General features: G+C 34.7%; 2 protein-coding genes across 2 annotated transcripts in view; one reads left to right on the top strand and one right to left on the bottom strand.

Annotated features, from left to right (window-relative positions):
* The window catches only part of LOC134852197 (uncharacterized), a 353,512-nt gene that overhangs the window by 59,007 nt on the left and 276,063 nt on the right, over window positions 1–18,442 (top strand). The gene's annotated exons all lie outside the window — the stretch shown is intronic.
* LOC134852089 (ankyrin repeat and MYND domain-containing protein 1-like) overlaps window positions 14,732–18,442 on the bottom strand; it is an 83,178-nt gene continuing 79,467 nt past the window's right edge. The window contains exons 19-20 of the mRNA XM_063868368.1: window positions 15,649–15,789; window positions 14,732–15,022 (exon numbers count right to left, since the gene is read on the bottom strand). Of these exons, the coding sequence (XP_063724438.1) occupies window positions 14,870–15,022; window positions 15,649–15,789 (294 nt within the window). The 3' untranslated portion in view covers window positions 14,732–14,869. The remainder of the gene's footprint in view (window positions 15,023–15,648; window positions 15,790–18,442) is intronic.

Here is an 18,442-nt window from a genome sequence, read left to right as displayed (position 1 = left end):
TTTTATAAACACACTGAACCTATTTAAGAAGAAATATGCCTTTTTAACACCAGGGTGAAACGGAGCTTCGCACCACTTGCGATACAACACAATCATAAAAAACGTGAAAACCCGAAAAAAAAATGAAAACCTTTAAAAAAACTGGGGCATAAACTTTGATGTGTTTTAATAAAATTTCGTTCAAAGGCAGACATGCCAGACACTTGAATTTTAATTTAATACCAAGGGAACAAAATTGACAAAAAAAACAAAGCAGTTAATCTTTGAGCAGACACAATTCGAGCTGGAAAAAAATTGATTTTAAGAAAAATAGTTTAAAGTACCACCTTACACAACAATGAAAAACACATGCTCCTCCAACTACAAGGAAGATTGTCTACAGTATAAGCAAAATCCATTGTAGCAACTTAGCCGACAAAATTTAAGCGAAAAAACGAAAAACAATAATTCATTTTTCTCGAGAATTTGTTTTCAATTTCTTTGATACTGAAAAAAACAAGGTCCGGCTACGAATGGAGCCCCATACCTTAGGGTAAAAAGGCAACAGCTTTGCCTCAAGGCCGAGGTGGAAAAAACCTGGAAGATGTTAAGAAAAAAGAAGGTAAGTGAAAATAATTCAACTGCATAGCCAGCAAGTGATTCAACTGATTTTGTTAAACTATTTTCTAACTAGAAAAAGTGTATATTCCAGTTTGATTACACTTGCGAAGCAAAAAATATTGGTGCGAACTTTCTTTTTTTCCAACCTAAGTCGCAAATAAAAGAGCTACTTTTTGTAGCACATTTGAATCGGTAGGCTGAGGTAGCAGGATAATATCATTGGTGCTGACTTTTGGTTAAAAAGTTAACATCGCTGATGTATTTTTAAAAACTATAAGCATAAAGCTTTTCGTACTTCCTGTATTTTTTTTGACACTTTTTCATGAAATTAAGTCAATTGCAGAAAACTGGGTCAAAAGGTAAACCAAAATTCGGCTGAGAAACCTACAATGTAACATCTCTTTCCGAACGAGAAAGCCCTTCATACTTTTCTCGCCACTCACAGTTCTTCTAATGACGAGAGCGATTTACTTTTGCTTTAGCCAGTAAAACTGAACTGAACAACGAATCAAAAAAGAAGCAACTCAAAAACCGCGAAAAATTAAATTTAAGCATGAAAAACTTGGAAGACTGTTCTAAAAAATCAGCCAAAATTTGACACGACCTATATCGCTATCATGACTACGTTCATTGACTTTTATAAACACACTGAACCTATTTAAGAAGAAATATGCCTTTTTAACACCAGGGTGAAACGGAGCTTTGCACCACTTGCGATACAACACAATCATAAAAAACGTGAAAACCCGAAAAAAAATGAAAACCTTTAAAAAAACTGGGGCATAAACTTTGATGTGTTTTAATAAAATTTCGTTCAAAGGCAGACATGCCAGACACTTGAATTTTAATTTAATACCAAGGGAACAAAATTGACAAAAAAAACAAAGCAGTTAATCTTTGAGCAGACACAATTCGAGCTGGAAAAAAATTGATTTTAAGAAAAATAGTTTAAAGTACCACCTTACACAACAATGAAAAACACATGCTCCTCCAACTACAAGGAAGATTGTCTGCAGTATAAGCAAAATCCATTGTAGCAATTTAGCCGACAAAATTTAAGCGAACAAACGAAAAACAATAATTCATTTTTCTCGAGAATTTGTTTTCAATTTCTTTGATACTGAAAAAAACAAGGTCCGGCTACGAATGGAGCCCCATACCTTAGGGTAAAAAGGCAACAGCTTTGCCTCAAGGCCGAGGTGGAAAAAACCTGGAAGATGTTAAGAAAAAAGAAGGTAAGTGAAAATAATTCAACTGCATAGCCAGCAAGTGATTCAACTGATTTTGTTAAACTATTTTCTAACTAGAAAAAGTGTATATTCCAGTTTGATTACACTTGCGAAGCAAAAAATATTGGTGCGAACTTTCTTTTTTTCCAACCTAAGTCGCAAATAAAAGAGCTACTTTTTGTAGCACATTTGAATCGGTAGGCTGAGGTAGCAGGATAATATCATTTGTGCTGACTTTTGGTTAAAAAGTTAACATCGCTGATGTATTTTTTGAAATTATAAGCATAAAGCTTTTCGTACTTCCAGTATCTTTTTTGACACTTTTTCATGAAATTAAACCAATTGCAGAAAACTGGGTCAAAAGGTAAGCCAAAATTCGGCTGAGAAACCTACAATGTAAAATCTCTTTCCGAACGAGAAAGCCCTTCATACTTTTCTCGCCACTCACAGTTCTTCTAATGACGAGTGCAATTTACTTTTGCTTTAGCAAGTAAAACTGAACTGAACAACGAATCAAAAAAGAAGCAACTCAAAAACCGCGAAAAATTAAGTTTAAGCATGAAAAACTTGGAAGACTGTTCTCAAAAATCAGCCAAAATTTGACACGACCTATATCGCTATCACGACTACGTTCATTGACTTTTAACAACACACTGAACCTATTTAAGAAGAAATATGCCTTTTTAACACCAGGGTGAAGCGGAGCTTCGCACCACTTGCGATACAACACAATCATAAAAAACGTGAGAACCCGAAAAAAAATGAAAACCTTTAAAAAAAACTAGGGCATAAACTTTGATGTGTTTTAATAAAATTTCGTTCAAAGGCAGACATGCCAGACACTTGAATTTTTATTTAATACCAAGGGAACAAAATTGACAAAAAAAACAAAGCAGTTAATCTTTGAGCAGACACAAGTCGAGCTGGAAAAAATTGATTTTAAGAAAAATAGTTTAAAGTACCACCTTACACAACAATGAAAAACACATGCACCTCCAACTACAAGGAAGATTGTCTGCATTATAAGCAAAATCCATTGTAGCAATTTAGCCGACAAAACTTAAGCGAACAAACGAAAACCAATAATTCATTTTTCTCGAGAATTTGTTTTCAATTTCTTTGATACTGAAAAAAACAAGGTCCGGCTACGAATCGAGCCCCATACCTTAGGGTAAAAAGGCCACAACTTTGACTCCAGGCCGAGGTGGAAAAAACCTGGAAGATGTTAAGAAAAAAGAAGGGAATTGAAAATAATTCAACTGCATAGCCAGCAAGTGATTCAACTGATTTTGTTAAACTATTTTCTAACTAGAAAAAGTCTATATTCCAGCTTGATTACACTTGCGAAGCAAAAAGTATTGGTGCGAACTTTCTTTTTTTCCAACCTAAGTTGCAAATAAAAGAGCTACTTTTTGTAGAACATTTGAATCGGTAGGCTGAGGTAGCAGGATAATATCATTTGTGCTGACTTTTGGTTAAAAAGTTAACATCGCTGATGTATTTTTTGAAATTATAAGCATAAGGCTTTTCGTACTTCCAGTATCTTTTTTGACACTTTTTCATGAAATTAAAACAATTGCAGAAAACTGGGTCAAAAGGTAAGCTAAAATTCGGCGGAGAAACCTACAACGTAAAATCCTTTTCCGAACGAGAAAGGTATTCATACTTTTCTCGCCACTTGCATTTCTTTTAATGAAGAGAGCGAATTACTTTTGCCTTAGCAAATAAAACTGAACTGAACTGCGAATCAAAAAAGAAGCAATTCAAAAACCGCAAAAAATCAAGTTTAAGCATGAAAAACTTTCAAGACTGTTTTAAAAACTCAGCCAAATTTTGACACGACCATTATTGCTGTCATGACTACGTTCATTGACTTTTAAAAACACACTGAACCTATTTAAGAAGAAATATGCCTTTTTACCAACAGCGCGAAGCGGAGCTTCGCACCACATGCTATACAACACAATCATAAAAAAGGTGAAAACCCGAAAAAAAATGAAAACCTTTGAAAAAAACTGGGGCATAAACTTTGATGTGTTATAATAGAAGTTCGTTCCAAGGCAGACATGCCAGACACTTGAATTTTAAATCAATACCAAGGGAAGAAAATTGACAAAAAAAACAAAGCAGTTAATCTTTGAGCAGACACAAGTCGAGCTGGAAAAAATTGATTTTAAGAAAAATAGTTTAAAGTACCACCTTACACAACAATGAAAAACACATGCACCTCCAACTACAAGGAAGATTGTCTGCAGTATAAGCAAAATCCATTGTAGCAATTTAGCCGACAAAACTTAAGCGAACAAACGAAAACCAACAACTCATTTTTCTCGAGAATTTGTTTTCAATTTCTTTGATACTGAAAAAAACAAGGTCCGGCTACGAATCGAGCCCCATACCTTAGGGTAAAAACACCACAGCTTTGCCTCCAGGCCGAGGTGGAAAAAACCTGGAAGATATTAAGAAAAAAAGAGGGGAAGTGAAAACAATTCAACTGCGTAGCCATTTAGTGATTAAACTGATTTTGTTAAACTATTTTCTAACTAGAAAAAAGTCTATATTCCAGTTTGATTACACTTGCGAAGCATAATGTATTGGTGCGAATTTTTTTTCCGAGCTAATTTGCAATTAAAAGAGCTACTAATGGTAGCACATTCGAATCGGTAGGCTGCGGTAGTAGGATAATATCATTTGTCCTGACTTTTGGTTAAAAAGTTAACATCGCTGATGTATTTTTTGAAATTATAAGCAACAATGTGATCATAACTAATAGAGTTGAAACAGTGTACATTTGTAATTTAAAAAAAGGCGCCTGAGCTTCATCGAAATGAAAAATTTTAACAGGCAGCTTTGCAACAAAACCTACGCCATTTAAAAACACCAGCTCAATGGGTGTTGTTTATTCCGTTAGGAAATTTAAAAGGTAGTCAACATATAATTGAAAAAGAATCATAAACGAAAGTTAAAAAAAGTACATACTTGTTTTTTAGGAAATTTAAACAACAGAACACTTATGACTTTTTTGCTCTTTGAATTTATAGAACGAATGAAAAAAAACTTTTCTTTGATAAAATTAATCCAATTTCAGAAAACTGGATCATTGGGTAAATTTTTATATCGCTGAGAAATAAGAAAAATAAATTCCACTTTCGAGAATAGAAGTCAGTCACCTTTTTCGTGACCTTTATTTAATTGTGACTTTTCAATGTAACTATTTGTCCAGTTTCGACTAGTAAGTTTTTTCGGTGTTACAGATGTAATCATTATGAGCGAACTTGGAACGTGCATTGAGCACAAACAGAGTTTCACTTCAAAAAAATGGAAGGTTTGAGTGATCAAAAAATTCAATTTTGATGGTATTTTTTCAATTATTCTTTAACTTCAATTTAACCATAATTTCAATAGTTTTTTTTTCAAAAAGCAGGCATAGCCATAAGGTGGTTGGAAACGAGACAGGAACACAAGAGAATCGAAAAAATACTGATTGGTTTTTGAAAAAAAACATCAAATTCTGAATTTCCGCAAAAAAATTAGTGGCCTTAAAGCTCTCAAGAATCATTGATGTTGATACTTTTTTGACATAATTAACTCAATTTGAAAGAACTGGATCAAATGTAATTTTGATTCCCCTGGAAAACCTGTAAGTTACATTCCTTTTTCAAAAGTAGAAATTGATCACGTTTTTTGTGATCATAACACTTTTGCTGTCTGATAGTGAAGTTTACCTTTCCTTAAAGAAAAGAAAAGAACTGAAAGTTTAAAAAAGCCAAATGTCAAACCGCGAAACAGTAAATTTGAGCCTGAACAGTTTTTAATTTTTTTCTGAAAAAGTAACAAAGAGCCACCCAGACCTATATAAAAATACTCACTAAATTCTGACTCTAAGAATTTGAATTATCTAATCAGCAAAATCGAGTCAAGACCAAAGTTATCGAAATTTTCATTTCTTATCTGAACATAGCTAAGACTCGGAGCATTATACATTTGTAATTTTTTAAACAAAAAAAATCACCCTACGGTTCATCAAATTGAAAAAATTTTAGACTGGCATCTTTGGAACAAAACTAACCCAATTTAGAAAACACTAGCTCAGTAGTTATTGTTTATTCCGCTAAAAATTTTGAACTATAGTCAACAGACAGTTGGGGAAGAGTCATTAAAGCAAGTCAAAAAACTACATATTTGTTTTTTAAGAAGAAACTCATATTTTAAAGACAGAACAATTATGACCTTAATGCTTTTTAAATTTTCAGAACAATTACTTATTAACTGTTTTTTTATACAATTCATTCAATTTCAGAAAACTGGGAAAACTGAAAAAAAACGACTTTCGAGAATAGAAGTTGGTCTAATTCTTTGTGACCTTTATCTTTCGCTTGTGGTTGTTTAAATATTGTTACTTTTCGACCAGTAAGAAAAAAGGTTCATCTTTTTTGACTTCCCTTTTTTTATTGGTGTACCAGATGTAATCATAACAAGCAAGCGTGCACGTGCATTGAGCACTAACAGAGTTTCAATAAAAAGGCATGTACATTCAAAGAACCAAAAATTACTCTGCTTTCTTTGTCTTTTCTGAATCTCAGAATCAAATAATAAACATCCTTCGGGCGCACCCCTTAAAAAACGCATATTAACTGATTTACTAGCCCGATGCGGATAAATTGGATTTCTCATGATAAAATTCATCCAATTTCAGAAAACTCGGAAAACGGTAAAATAAAATCCACTTTCGAGAAAAGAAGTTGGTTCAATTCTTCGTGACCTTTATCTTTCGCTTGTGGTTGTTTAAAGATTGTTACTTTTCGACCAGTAAGAAATAAAAGTTTCATATTTTTCGCTTTCGCTTTTTTATTGGTGTACCAGATGTAATCATAACGAACAAACGTGCACGTGCATTGAGCACTAACAGAGTTTTACTAAAAAGGCATGTATATTCAAAGAACCAAAATTTACTCTGCTTTCTTTGTTTTTTCTAAATCTCAGAATCACCTAATAAACATTCTTCGGGCGCACCCCTTGAAAAACGCATGTTAACTGATTTACTAGCCCGATGCGGATAAATCGGATTTCTCATGATAAAGATTTAGATCGAGGAAAATCCATTCTCTTTGAAATGCGTGCACAAAACTGGAAACTACACGACCGTGCGGATGACGTATACCTCGAGGCAGAGATGATTACTTCGCCAATTGTTATGTACTCCGAGAACAATTTCCACATCGAGCTTCGAGCGCATACAACAAGCGGCCACTTCATCTGACACACTTCGTAGATTAAACTTTGGGATGGAGTATTTTTATATGAAAGCCAAAAAATGAAAAAAGGATAGCCGGTTACTGTGCAAGTTCGCGAGAACTTTTTAGTACTGACACTTTTTAAATAAGCTTAACCCAAACTGAAAGAACTGGGTCAAAACGTAAGTTATTAGTTCCGCTGACAATCCTGTAAGTTACATTCCACTTTGGAAGCTAGAAACCAATCATGTTTTTTGTGGCCTTAACACTTTTGCTGTTTGATAGTGAAGTTTGTCTTTTTTACACAAAATTAATGTACTGAATTTTCAAAGATTTCCCAAGTCAAACCGCAAAACAGTAAAATTTAACGTGAACTGTTTTTGAAATTTCTACTAAAAAATACCAAGAAGACCACCCAGACCATTATAAGAATACTCACTAAGTTCTGACGCTTATATGTTGAATTGAAAAATCAAATCAAACCCAAAGTTATCGAAAATTTCTTTTCTTATCTGAACATAGCTAAAAATTGGAACAGTATACATTTGCTATTTTTTGAGGCAAAAAATCATTTTGAGGTTTATCAAATTGAAAAAATGTATGACTTGCATCTTTGCAAGAAAACTGAAACGACTTGAAACCACTAGCTCAATAGGTCTAGTTTATTCTGCAAAGAAAACTAAAATGTAATCGAGAGACAGTCGCAAAAAAGTCATAAGCTCAAGTTGGAACACTACATGCTTGTTTGTTAGAAGAAACTCGAATTTCAAAGACAGATCAATTATGACCTTAATGCTCTCTGAATTTCCACAACGGTTACTGCTTTTACAACATTATTTTGATACAATTAATCAAATTTAAGAAAAATGGATCAATGGGTAAAATTTTATATCTTAGGAATTCTGAGAAATAAATTCAGGTTTTGAAAATAGAAGTCGGTCACATTTTGCATGACCTTTATTTTTGGCTTGTGTTTCTTGAATGTAATTTTTTGTCTACTTTGCGACCAGTAAGAAACGAAAGATTTCTACATTTTGGCTTCATTTTTTTTGGTGTACCAGATGTAATCATAACGAGTAAACGTGGAACGTGCATTGAGCATTAACAGAGTTTGCTTCGAAAACGAGAAAAGACAGCACAAAGTGCCTTGATGCATCCTGAACGATTACTCTGAAACACTTTTTGATTTAATTGAGCCAATTCCAAAAACGAGTAAGTTTATTAGGGTCAATTGGTAAATTTTTAATGCGCCGAGAATTTTTAAAAATAAATCCACTTTCGAAACTAGAAGTTGGTCACTTTTTTGTCAATTTTATTTTTACGATTTTCGATATTTTTCTTTCCCTCCCGACCTCACACGAAATTTATGGTGTAACGAGGTGTTTTGAAAGGTTAATTATGAAGATCAAACTTATTTGCCATAATCTAATTTGTTCGTAAGTCAACTTTCATAACAATCAAACAATGTGAACAAAATTTTCACTTGTTAAATTTTGCAGGTGGGGGACGAAAGGAAAAAGAGCCGAGTAAATTTGAGAAAAAAAAACGAAAAAAACTTCGTGACCTTAAAAAGAGTCTTTTACTGAATAAAGCTTCAAATTGTAATTTGCCTTTTCAGTAAAATGAAGTAGATTTAAAATGAAATTGAGAGTCAAGCCAAGCCTCGATGAGATGAAAAACGCACAAAAGTCACGACCTACCTTGAAATCAAAATATAGTCAACAAATACAATATAAAAATTGCACTCGCTAAAAAAACAATCTAATCATTTGAAATGCAATTTTCAATTGCAAACAAAAATTATAAGCATAAAGCTTTTCGTACTTCCATTATTTTTTTTGACACTTTTTCACGAAATTAAACCAATTGCAGAAAACTGGGTCAAAAGGTAAACTAAAATTCAGTTGAGAAGCCTACAATGTAAAATCCCTTTCCGAACGAGAAAGCCATTCATACTTTTCTCGCCACTCACACTTCTTCTAATGAAGAGAGCGATTTACTTTTGCTTTAGCAAATAAAACTGAACTGAACAACGTATCAAAAAAGAAGCAACTCAAAACCGCGAAAAATTAAATTTAAGCATGAAAAACTTTGAAGACTGTTCTAAAAAATCAGCCAAAATTTGACACGACCTATATCGCTATCATGACTACGTTCACTGACTTTTAAAAACACACTGAACCTATTTAAGAAGAAATATGCCTTTTTAACACCAGGGCGAAGCGGAGCTTTGCACCACTTGCGATACAACACAATCATAAAAAACGTGAAAACCCGAAAAAAAACTGAAAACCTTTGAAAAAAAAATAGGGCATAAAAATTGATGTGTTTTAATAGAATTTCGTTCCAAGGCAGACATGCCAGACACTTGAACTTTAAATCAATACCAAGGGAACAAAATTGGCAAAAAAACAGAGCAGACAATCTTTGAGCAGACACAATTCGAGCTGGAAAAAAATGATTTTAAGAAAAATAGTTTAAAGTACCACCTTACAAAACAGTGGAAAACACTTGCACCTCCAACTACAAGGAAGATTGTTTGCAGTATAAGCAAAATCCATTGTGGCAATTTAGCCGACAAAAATTAAGCGAACAAAAGAAAACCAACAATTCATTTTTCTCTTGAACTTTTTTCAATTTCTTTGATACTGAAAAAAACAAGGTCCGGCTACGAATCGAGCCCCAGGTCTTAGGGTAAAAAGGCCGCAGCTGTACCTCCAGGCCAAGGTGGAAGCAACCTGGAAGATGTTAAGAAAAAAGAAGGGAAGTGAAAATAATTCAACTGCATAGCCATCAGGTGATTCAACTGATTTTGTTAAACTATTTTCTAACTAGAAAAAAATCTATTTTCCAGTTTGATTACACTTGCGAAGCATAATGTATTGGTGCTAAATTTCTTTTTTTCCGAGCTAAGTCGCAATTAAAAGAGCAACTAATGGTAGCACATTTGAAAGGTAGGCTGCGGTAGCAGGATAATATCATTTGTGCTTTGACTTTTGATTAAAAAGAAAGTTAACATCGCTGATGTATTTTTAAAAACTATAAGCATAAAGCTTTTCGTACTTCCTGTAGTTTTTGACACTTTTTCATGAAATTAAGTCAATTGCAGAAAACTGGGTCAAAAGGTAAACTAAAATTCAGCTGAGAAACCTACAATGTAAAATCCCTTTCCGAACGAGAAAGCCATTCATACTTTTCTCACCACTCAATGTTCTTCTAATGAAGAGAGCGATTTATTTTTGCTTTAGCAAATAAAACTGAACTGAGCAACGAATCAAAAAAGAAGCAACTCAAAAACCGCGAAAAATTAAATTTAAGCATGAAAAACTTTGAAGACTGTTCTAAAAAATCAGCCAAAATTTGACAGGACCTATATCGCTATCATGACTACGTTCATTGACTTTTAAAAACACACTGAAATTATTTAAGAAGAAAAATGCCTTTTTAACACCAGGGCGAAGCGGAGCTGCGCACCACTTGCGATAAAACACAATCATAAAAAAACGTGAAAACCCTAAAAAAATGAAAACGTTTGAAGAATAACTAGGGCATAAACTTTGATGTTTTACTAGAAGTTCGTTCCAAAGCAGACATGCCAGACACTTGAACTTTAAATCAATACCAAGGGAACAAAATTGACAAAAAAAACAGAGCAGACAATCTTTGAGCAGACACAATTCGAGCTGGAAAAAAATGATTTTTAAGAAAAATAGTTTAAAGTACCACCTTACAAAACAGTGGAAAACACTTGCACCTCCAACTACAAGGAAGATTGTTTGCAGTATAAGCAAAATCCATTGTGGCAATTTAGCCGACAAAAATTAAGCGAACAAAAGAAAACCAACAATTCATTTTTCTCTTGAACTTTTTTCAATTTCTTTGATACTGAAAAAAACAAGGTCCGGCTACGAATCGAGCCCCAGGTCTTAGGGTAAAAAGGCCGCAGCTGTACCTCCAGGCCAAGGTGGAAGCAACCTGGAAGATGTTAAGAAAAAAGAAGGGAAGTGAAAATAATTCAACTGCATAGCCATCAGGTGATTCAACTGATTTTGTTAAACTATTTTCTAACTAGAAAAAAATCTATTTTCCAGTTTGATTACACTTGCGAAGCATAATGTATTGGTGCTAAATTTCTTTTTTTCCGAGCTAAGTCGCAATTAAAAGAGCTACTAATGGTAGCACATTTGAAAGGTAGGCTGCGGTAGCAGGATAATATCATTTGTGCTTTGACTTTTGATTAAAAAGAAAGTTAACATCGCTGATGTATTTTTAAAAACTATAAGCATAAAGCTTTTCGTACTTCCTGTAGTTTTTGACACTTTTTCATGAAATTAAGTCAATTGCAGAAAACTGGGTCAAAAGGTAAACTAAAATTCAGCTGAGAAACCTACAATGTAAAATCCCTTTCCGAACGAGAAAGCCATTCATACTTTTCTCACCACTCAATGTTCTTCTAATGAAGAGAGCGATTTATTTTAGCTTTAGCAAATAAAACTGAACTGAGCAACGAATCAAAAAAGAAGCAACTCAAAAACCGCGAAAAATTAAATTTAAGCATGAAAAACTTTGAAGACTGTTCTAAAAAATCAGCCAAAATTTGACAGGACCTATATCGCTATCATGACTACGTTCATTGACTTTTAAAACCACACTGAAATTATTTAAGAAGAAAAATGACTTTTTAAGACCAGGGCGGAGCGGAGCTGCGCACCACTTGCGATAAAACACAATCATAAAAAAACGTGAAAACCCTAAAAAAATGAAAACGTTTGAAAAAAAACTAGGGCATAAACTTTGATGTTTTACTAGAAGTTCGTTCCAAAGCAGACATGCCAGACACTTGAACTTTAAATCAATACCAAGGGAACAAAATTGGCAAAAAAACAGAGCAGACAATCTTTGAGCAGACACAATTCGAGCTGGAAAAAAATGATTTTAAGAAAAATAGTTTAAAGTACCACCTTACAAAACAGTGGAAAACACTTGCACCTCCAACTACAAGGAAGATTGTTTGCAGTATAAGCAAAATCCGTTGTGGCAATTTAGCCGACAAAAATTAAGCGAACAAAAGAAAACCAACAATTCATTTTTCTCTTGAACTTTTTTCAATTTCTTTGATACTGAAAAAAACAAGGTCCGGCTACGAATCGAGCCCCAGGTCTTAGGGTAAAAAGGCCGCAGCTGTACCTCCAGGCCAAGGTGGAAGCAACCTGGAAGATGTTAAGAAAAAAGAAGGGAAGTGAAAATAATTCAACTGCATAGCCATCAGGTGATTCAACTGATTTTGTTAAACTATTTTCTAACTAGAAAAAAATCTATTTTCCAGTTTGATTACACTTGCGAAGCATAATGTATTGGTGCTAAATTTCTTTTTTTCCGAGCTAAGTCGCAATTAAAAGAGCTACTAATGGTAGCACATTTGAAAGGTAGGCTGCGGTAGCAGGATAATATCATTTGTGCTTTGACTTTTGATTAAAAAGAAAGTTAACATCGCTGATGTATTTTTAAAAACTATAAGCATAAAGCTTTTCGTACTTCCTGTAGTTTTTGACACTTTTTCATGAAATTAAGTCAATTGCAGAAAACTGGGTCAAAAGGTAAACTAAAATTCAGCTGAGAAACCTACAATGTAAAATCCCTTTCCGAACGAGAAAGCCATTCATACTTTTCTCACCACTCAATGTTCTTCTAATGAAGAGAGCGATTTATTTTTGCTTTAGCAAATAAAACTGAACTGAGCAACGAATCAAAAAAGAAGCAACTCAAAAACCGCGAAAAATTAAATTTAAGCATGAAAAACTTTGAAGACTGTTCTAAAAAATCAGCCAAAATTTGACAGGACCTATATCGCTATCATGACTACGTTCATTGACTTTTAAAAACACACTGAAAATATTTAAGAAGAAAAATGCCTTTTTAACACCAGGGCGAAGCGGAGCTGCGCACCACTTGCGATAAAACACAATCATAAAAAAACGTGAAAACCCTAAAAAAATGAAAACGTTTGAAAAAAAAACTAGGGCATAAACTTTGATGTTTTACTAGAAGTTCGTTCCAAAGCAGACATGCCAGACACTTGAACTTTAAATCAATACCAAGGGAACAAAATTGACAAAAAAACAGCAGACAATCTTTGAGCAGACACAATTCGAGCTGGAAAAAAATGATTTTAAGAAAAATAGTTTAAAGTACCACCTTACAAAACAGTGGAAAACACTTGCACCTCCAACTACAAGGAAGATTGTTTGCAGTATAAGCAAAATCCATTGTGGCAATTTAGCCGACAAAAATTAAGCGAACAAAAGAAAACCAACAATTCATTTTTCTCTTGAACTTTTTTCAATTTCTTTGATACTGAAAAAAATAAGGTCCGGCTACGAATCGAGCCCCAGACCTTAGGGTAAAATAGCCACAGCTTTACCTCCAGGCCAAGGTGAAAGCAACCTGGAAGATGTTAAGAAAAAAGAAGGGAAGTGAAAATAATTCAACTGCATAGCCAGCAAGTGATTCAACAGATTTTGTTAAACTATTTTCTAACAAGAAAAAAGTCTATTTTCCAGTTTGATTACACTTGCGAAGCATAATGTATTGGTGCGAACTTTCTTTTTTCCAACCTAAGTCGCAAAGCAAATAAAAGAGCTACTTTTGGTAGCACATTTGAATCGGTAGGCTGAGGTAGCAGGATAGTATCATTTGTGCTGACTTTTGATTAAAAAGTTAACACCGCTGATGTGTTTTAATTCAACAGATGCTACTTTTGGTAGAACTTTTGAATAGGTAGGCTGCGGTAGACTTACAAAACCATATGTGCTTTGACATTTGATAAGTAAGTTAACACTGTTGATGCATTTCTAATTAATCAAATGAGACAAAAATTTTTTTTTTTTTGCAAGCAGCAGTACAATAATAAAAAGCTCGGTTTAAGAAACTGTACAGCAATGCTTCTCTCAATTTTTTTTTGCAATGCATAATTTATACATAATTTAGCTTCATGCTTCCAATTTATTGCATGCAAAATTGTGCCTGAGTGATAACTTATTGGCATATGTAGCTGCCTTATTGGTGGCTAGTTTTAAGGGATTTTAAGCAGCCGTGGCTCAATGTCTAGTGCGTGAGACGTAAGCTTGCTAATCCGACACATAGCCGAGTTTATGCTAATTCGAGGCTTATTTCGACTTTTTATTTCATTTGATGGAGCTGCTTCTTGGAGATCTCGCAAGTGTTTGCGAAGCGTAAATTCACCTCTGCGTAACGCCTGCTTATTGCAAGCGTAATCAACAATCAATTATCATAGTAACCACATTCATTAAAAAAATCGTCTAACCATGAATTTTGAAATGTACAATCGATCTATTTTACATACTATACACATTTACAATAAACTATATTACACATTACTTAAAGAACGCAAAAAATTCGAACATACAGAACAAATTAAGAGCAAACTGTCAATCCAGACATAAAGTTGAAAGCAAATATAAAATGTCCATTTCATGGTATGAGAACTTCCAGGCATGCATTCTTACTAAGAAATAGGGATCATTTTAGTTTCTCCCCGCCTCACAATCATTTTCAAACAGATTTTTAAACGAGTTAATTTTTAGTGTCAGGTAGGAGGACCAGAAATGTTTGGAATAACCTGGTGTATATTTTTTAACAATCAGACAATGTGAACAAGTTTAGCAAACAAAAATTTCGGTTCAACGAAAAAAAAAGTTTTTAAATACAAAAAAAAATATTTGCTCTTCTCTTAATCAATTCTGTCTGTTTGCATTTTTACGAGTTCTCTACTTTGAAAGTTCTGGTCTAAATGAAGCTGTAGTTTTCAGTGAGAACTTCTCCTTTGGCGTTTTTCATCACACTTCGCTTACGATTTCCCTTCTTATCGTAGGTCTCCTTCCTCGGGTACATCTTAACCTCCTTCCGGGCATCGTGAGTTTCGTCAGTCACTGCTATCACCTGCAAACAAATTGGGTCTTTTTTTCTGTTAACACCCGTTCGGTCAAAAGCAAATCGTTGGCTAATTGGTAGTGATTGTTTAATTTATGTTCTGGCGACATATTTTATTTCAATCAATCAGATTGGGACTTTTTTGTTTTGTGTTTTCATATTTTGCAATTTACGAATTTAGGCGGGAAAAGTAGAAAGACGCTACAATTTTTATAATTTTCAACTGACATAGAACGCCATGGTTGTTAACATCAATTAATCTACATTAAATGTTTTATTCTACATTAAGTTTATTATTTTCAAATAATTCCTTTCGAAATTTCACCGTCTAATTAATCTACAAAAATGAATCCAAGTCTAAGAAACTTTAAGATAATTAACTATCAACTCAAAGCCTCTAAAAGCTGGGACAAAGCTGTGGAATGAAATATTACTACGTAAAACCAACACTATTTCTTCTCACAACTACAAAATTCATTTCCTTTGAACTATACAACAAAATTTCGCATTTATAAAAATTTATCCACAGGAGAAGATCTAACGAATGCACAAGATAGCTAAGATGATTTTTAAAACTAGGGTCATAAGACACTCGATACATTGAAGTGATACACGTGATTTGAGGGGCTTTATACTTTTTGCGGGATTGCATTGCCGAATCCCCTTTGTGCATAAAAAGGAGCAGAAACTTCCACTCCCGGAGCATTTGCGCCTCCGAATGCTCCGACTACTGCCCCAAATGCAGCCATATGGTCTAACTCCATCTGATTTTGCCGCTGAGAGAAATATTAAAGCTAAAATTAGTCTCACTTTAGACGAAAGCAAAAACCTATCGCAATATGAAAAGATTACAAACCAAAAAAAAAGATTTATGTCATTGTGGTACCGTGTAGTACTGCTGCCACAGTAACCTCTGAGAATAGTGCTATTAATTATTCTGTTATGTATTGTTATTATTATTCAAGGCCGTTCATGCAGGCCAAACGCAATAGTCAGTTAGGACATTGCTGTTGAGAGAGAGACATGAAAAGACAGGCATGATCTCAGATCTAAAATAAGACAAGTTAGCAGTCTAAATTAAAACGTTTTACTTATTCTGTTTTACAAATACTTGAGTTAATCCAACAGCTATCACATGGCGCAGCCAGCAGGATTCCTGTCCCAAGACAACAGAACGGACATGGGGATTCCAGTATTTTGGACAACCGCGAACTCTGACCCTCCCTGGAATTTTAGGATATGGCTAGATCAATTTTTTTTGGCAGTGACCGTGAAGGAGAGCGTGGACCCGGAACTTTTGTTACAAGAACCAAAAGAAGTTCTGTTGGAACAGTTACCAAGACCCGAAACTCCAAGGGAAAACGAAAATGCACAGGCGATTGCCGATAGAGAAGCCAGAGATCAACTAGCTAGAGATAAAATTAACCTGGAAAATGAAGAAAGAAGAGCTAGAGGTCCCAAGGTTGGTCACAACGTATACTACAACGAGGTACAGAAAAGAGTCGCTTCCAGACTATTCCTGGCGTTGGGTACAGAAGGTAAGAAGAAATTCGTTCAAAAGAACCCCCATGTGGAAGTGTCAAAGTTAGAATTTCGAGAGATGGTGGCCTTGGCGAAAGTGTCATTTGACAAATCACAGAGTGTTACATATGAACGTTACAAACTATTCAATCGATCACAAGAAACTGGAGAAAAACTCGAGGCATTTCATGCAGCACTAACTGCACAAGCAGCAAAAGCTGAGCTAGGAACACTGGAGGATCAATTAGTGCGGGACCCATTCATCTCGAAAATGAAGAATGTGGTATTACAAGACACATTGACATTTGAAACATTTTCACCGGAAGAAGTACTGAAAAGAGCGTTAAAGTTTGAACAAAGCAAACAGACAACACAGGCGTTTCAGAAAACTAACGCAACAACTGCAAGTACAGTTCAGGTAAATGGGGCAGCGAAGATAAAACAAGAACCCATAATGAGTATCGGTAACAAAAATGCTAGCGGAAGAAGACAAGCAAACAGTGGGTATAGAAAGAAATTTGCAGACAGAAAGGAGGGGAGAAGTTTTGCAGATTCAAAGACGTGTACCCGATGTGGTCGAATATTCGGAGAAGGACATCTGAAGAAATGCCCGGCCATGGGTAAAACATGTAAGAATTGTTCTAAACCGAACCACTTCGCTAAAATGTGTAAATCACATTAAGTGAATGAGATTGCAGAAAATGAGAAGCTCAGATGAAGAGTGTAATCTGATTCAGTCATTCGAATCGTGTGAGGAATTCGAAATTATGTCGGTCGAATCAGAACTATCTTCGCTGGAAGAAATTGATGAATATATAAAACGGCAATCGAATAAAAACAAAGAAACCGACAAGCACAGAAAGGATGTACAGAAGGTTGACATCAGAAGAAATACTCGATCGAAACAAATAAGGTCACTAAAGGCTCTAGTGAGTATCGATCATCAGATCATAAATATGACCATCGATACGGGTAGTCCAGTATCTTTCTTGAACTGGGCGACTGCAATGATGATTCTAGAATCTTCGAAAAATACCAAGTTTATTCCACGGGAGAATCTCAATTTGACTACAAAATTTGTAGACTACAACAAGCAGCCGATTAACATACTGGGTGCAATCACCACGAACATCCGTTCGGCGGGGTGGGAAGTGGTGGGAGCATCGTTCTTAATCACAGAAAGACGCACACGGTGTATTTTAGGGCTGGATTTACAGAGCAAAGTGGGAATACACACAACACAGAAGTTGGCACCAAAAGAAAAGACGAGGTTTGATGTCTTACTGTGCGAACAGTCAGAAGGTTGGAAAAACAAATTTTACAGTAAATTTAAGAATCTTTTCGATCGTCAAGGGTGCTCAAAAAACCATGTGGTTAGCACAAAGTTCAAATACCCACTCTGCCCTTAACAAGAAAAGGGGAGACGCATTCCGATACACATACAAGAGAAAGTGTACGAGGAAATGGAAAAACTGTTAAAAGAAGGGCATATATAACGATTAGACAGATGCACTAGTGATTGTTTTATAGCACCTATTGTAATAACAGTGAAAAAAGATGATTCCATAAAGTTGGCGCTAGACGCCAAACCCATCAATAGACAATTGTTTTAAAACAAATATCAAATGCCAAATGTGGACGAATTGATAGACGGTGTTAGCCAAATTGTCACAGCGAACACAAACGGGAAACTGTATTTCTCAGTACTAGATTTGAAGTACGCGTACAGTCAACTAAAGTTGACTGCAGAGACAGCGAAACAATGCAATTTCAACATCATAGGTGGGCAAGCCACTGGTACATACAGATTCCTAACAGGATTTTATGGTTTGGCAGACATGCCAGCAGAGTTTCAAAAAGCTATGGACAGAACATTAAATCATGCGGAAAACACGTTCTGTTTTCTTG

Source organism: Symsagittifera roscoffensis, chromosome 7 (genome assembly GCF_963678635.1).
Source record: "Symsagittifera roscoffensis chromosome 7, txSymRosc1.1, whole genome shotgun sequence".
Taxonomy (NCBI): Eukaryota; Metazoa; Xenacoelomorpha; order Acoela; family Convolutidae; genus Symsagittifera; species Symsagittifera roscoffensis.
This window is presented reverse-complemented; position numbering and strand designations above follow the sequence as displayed.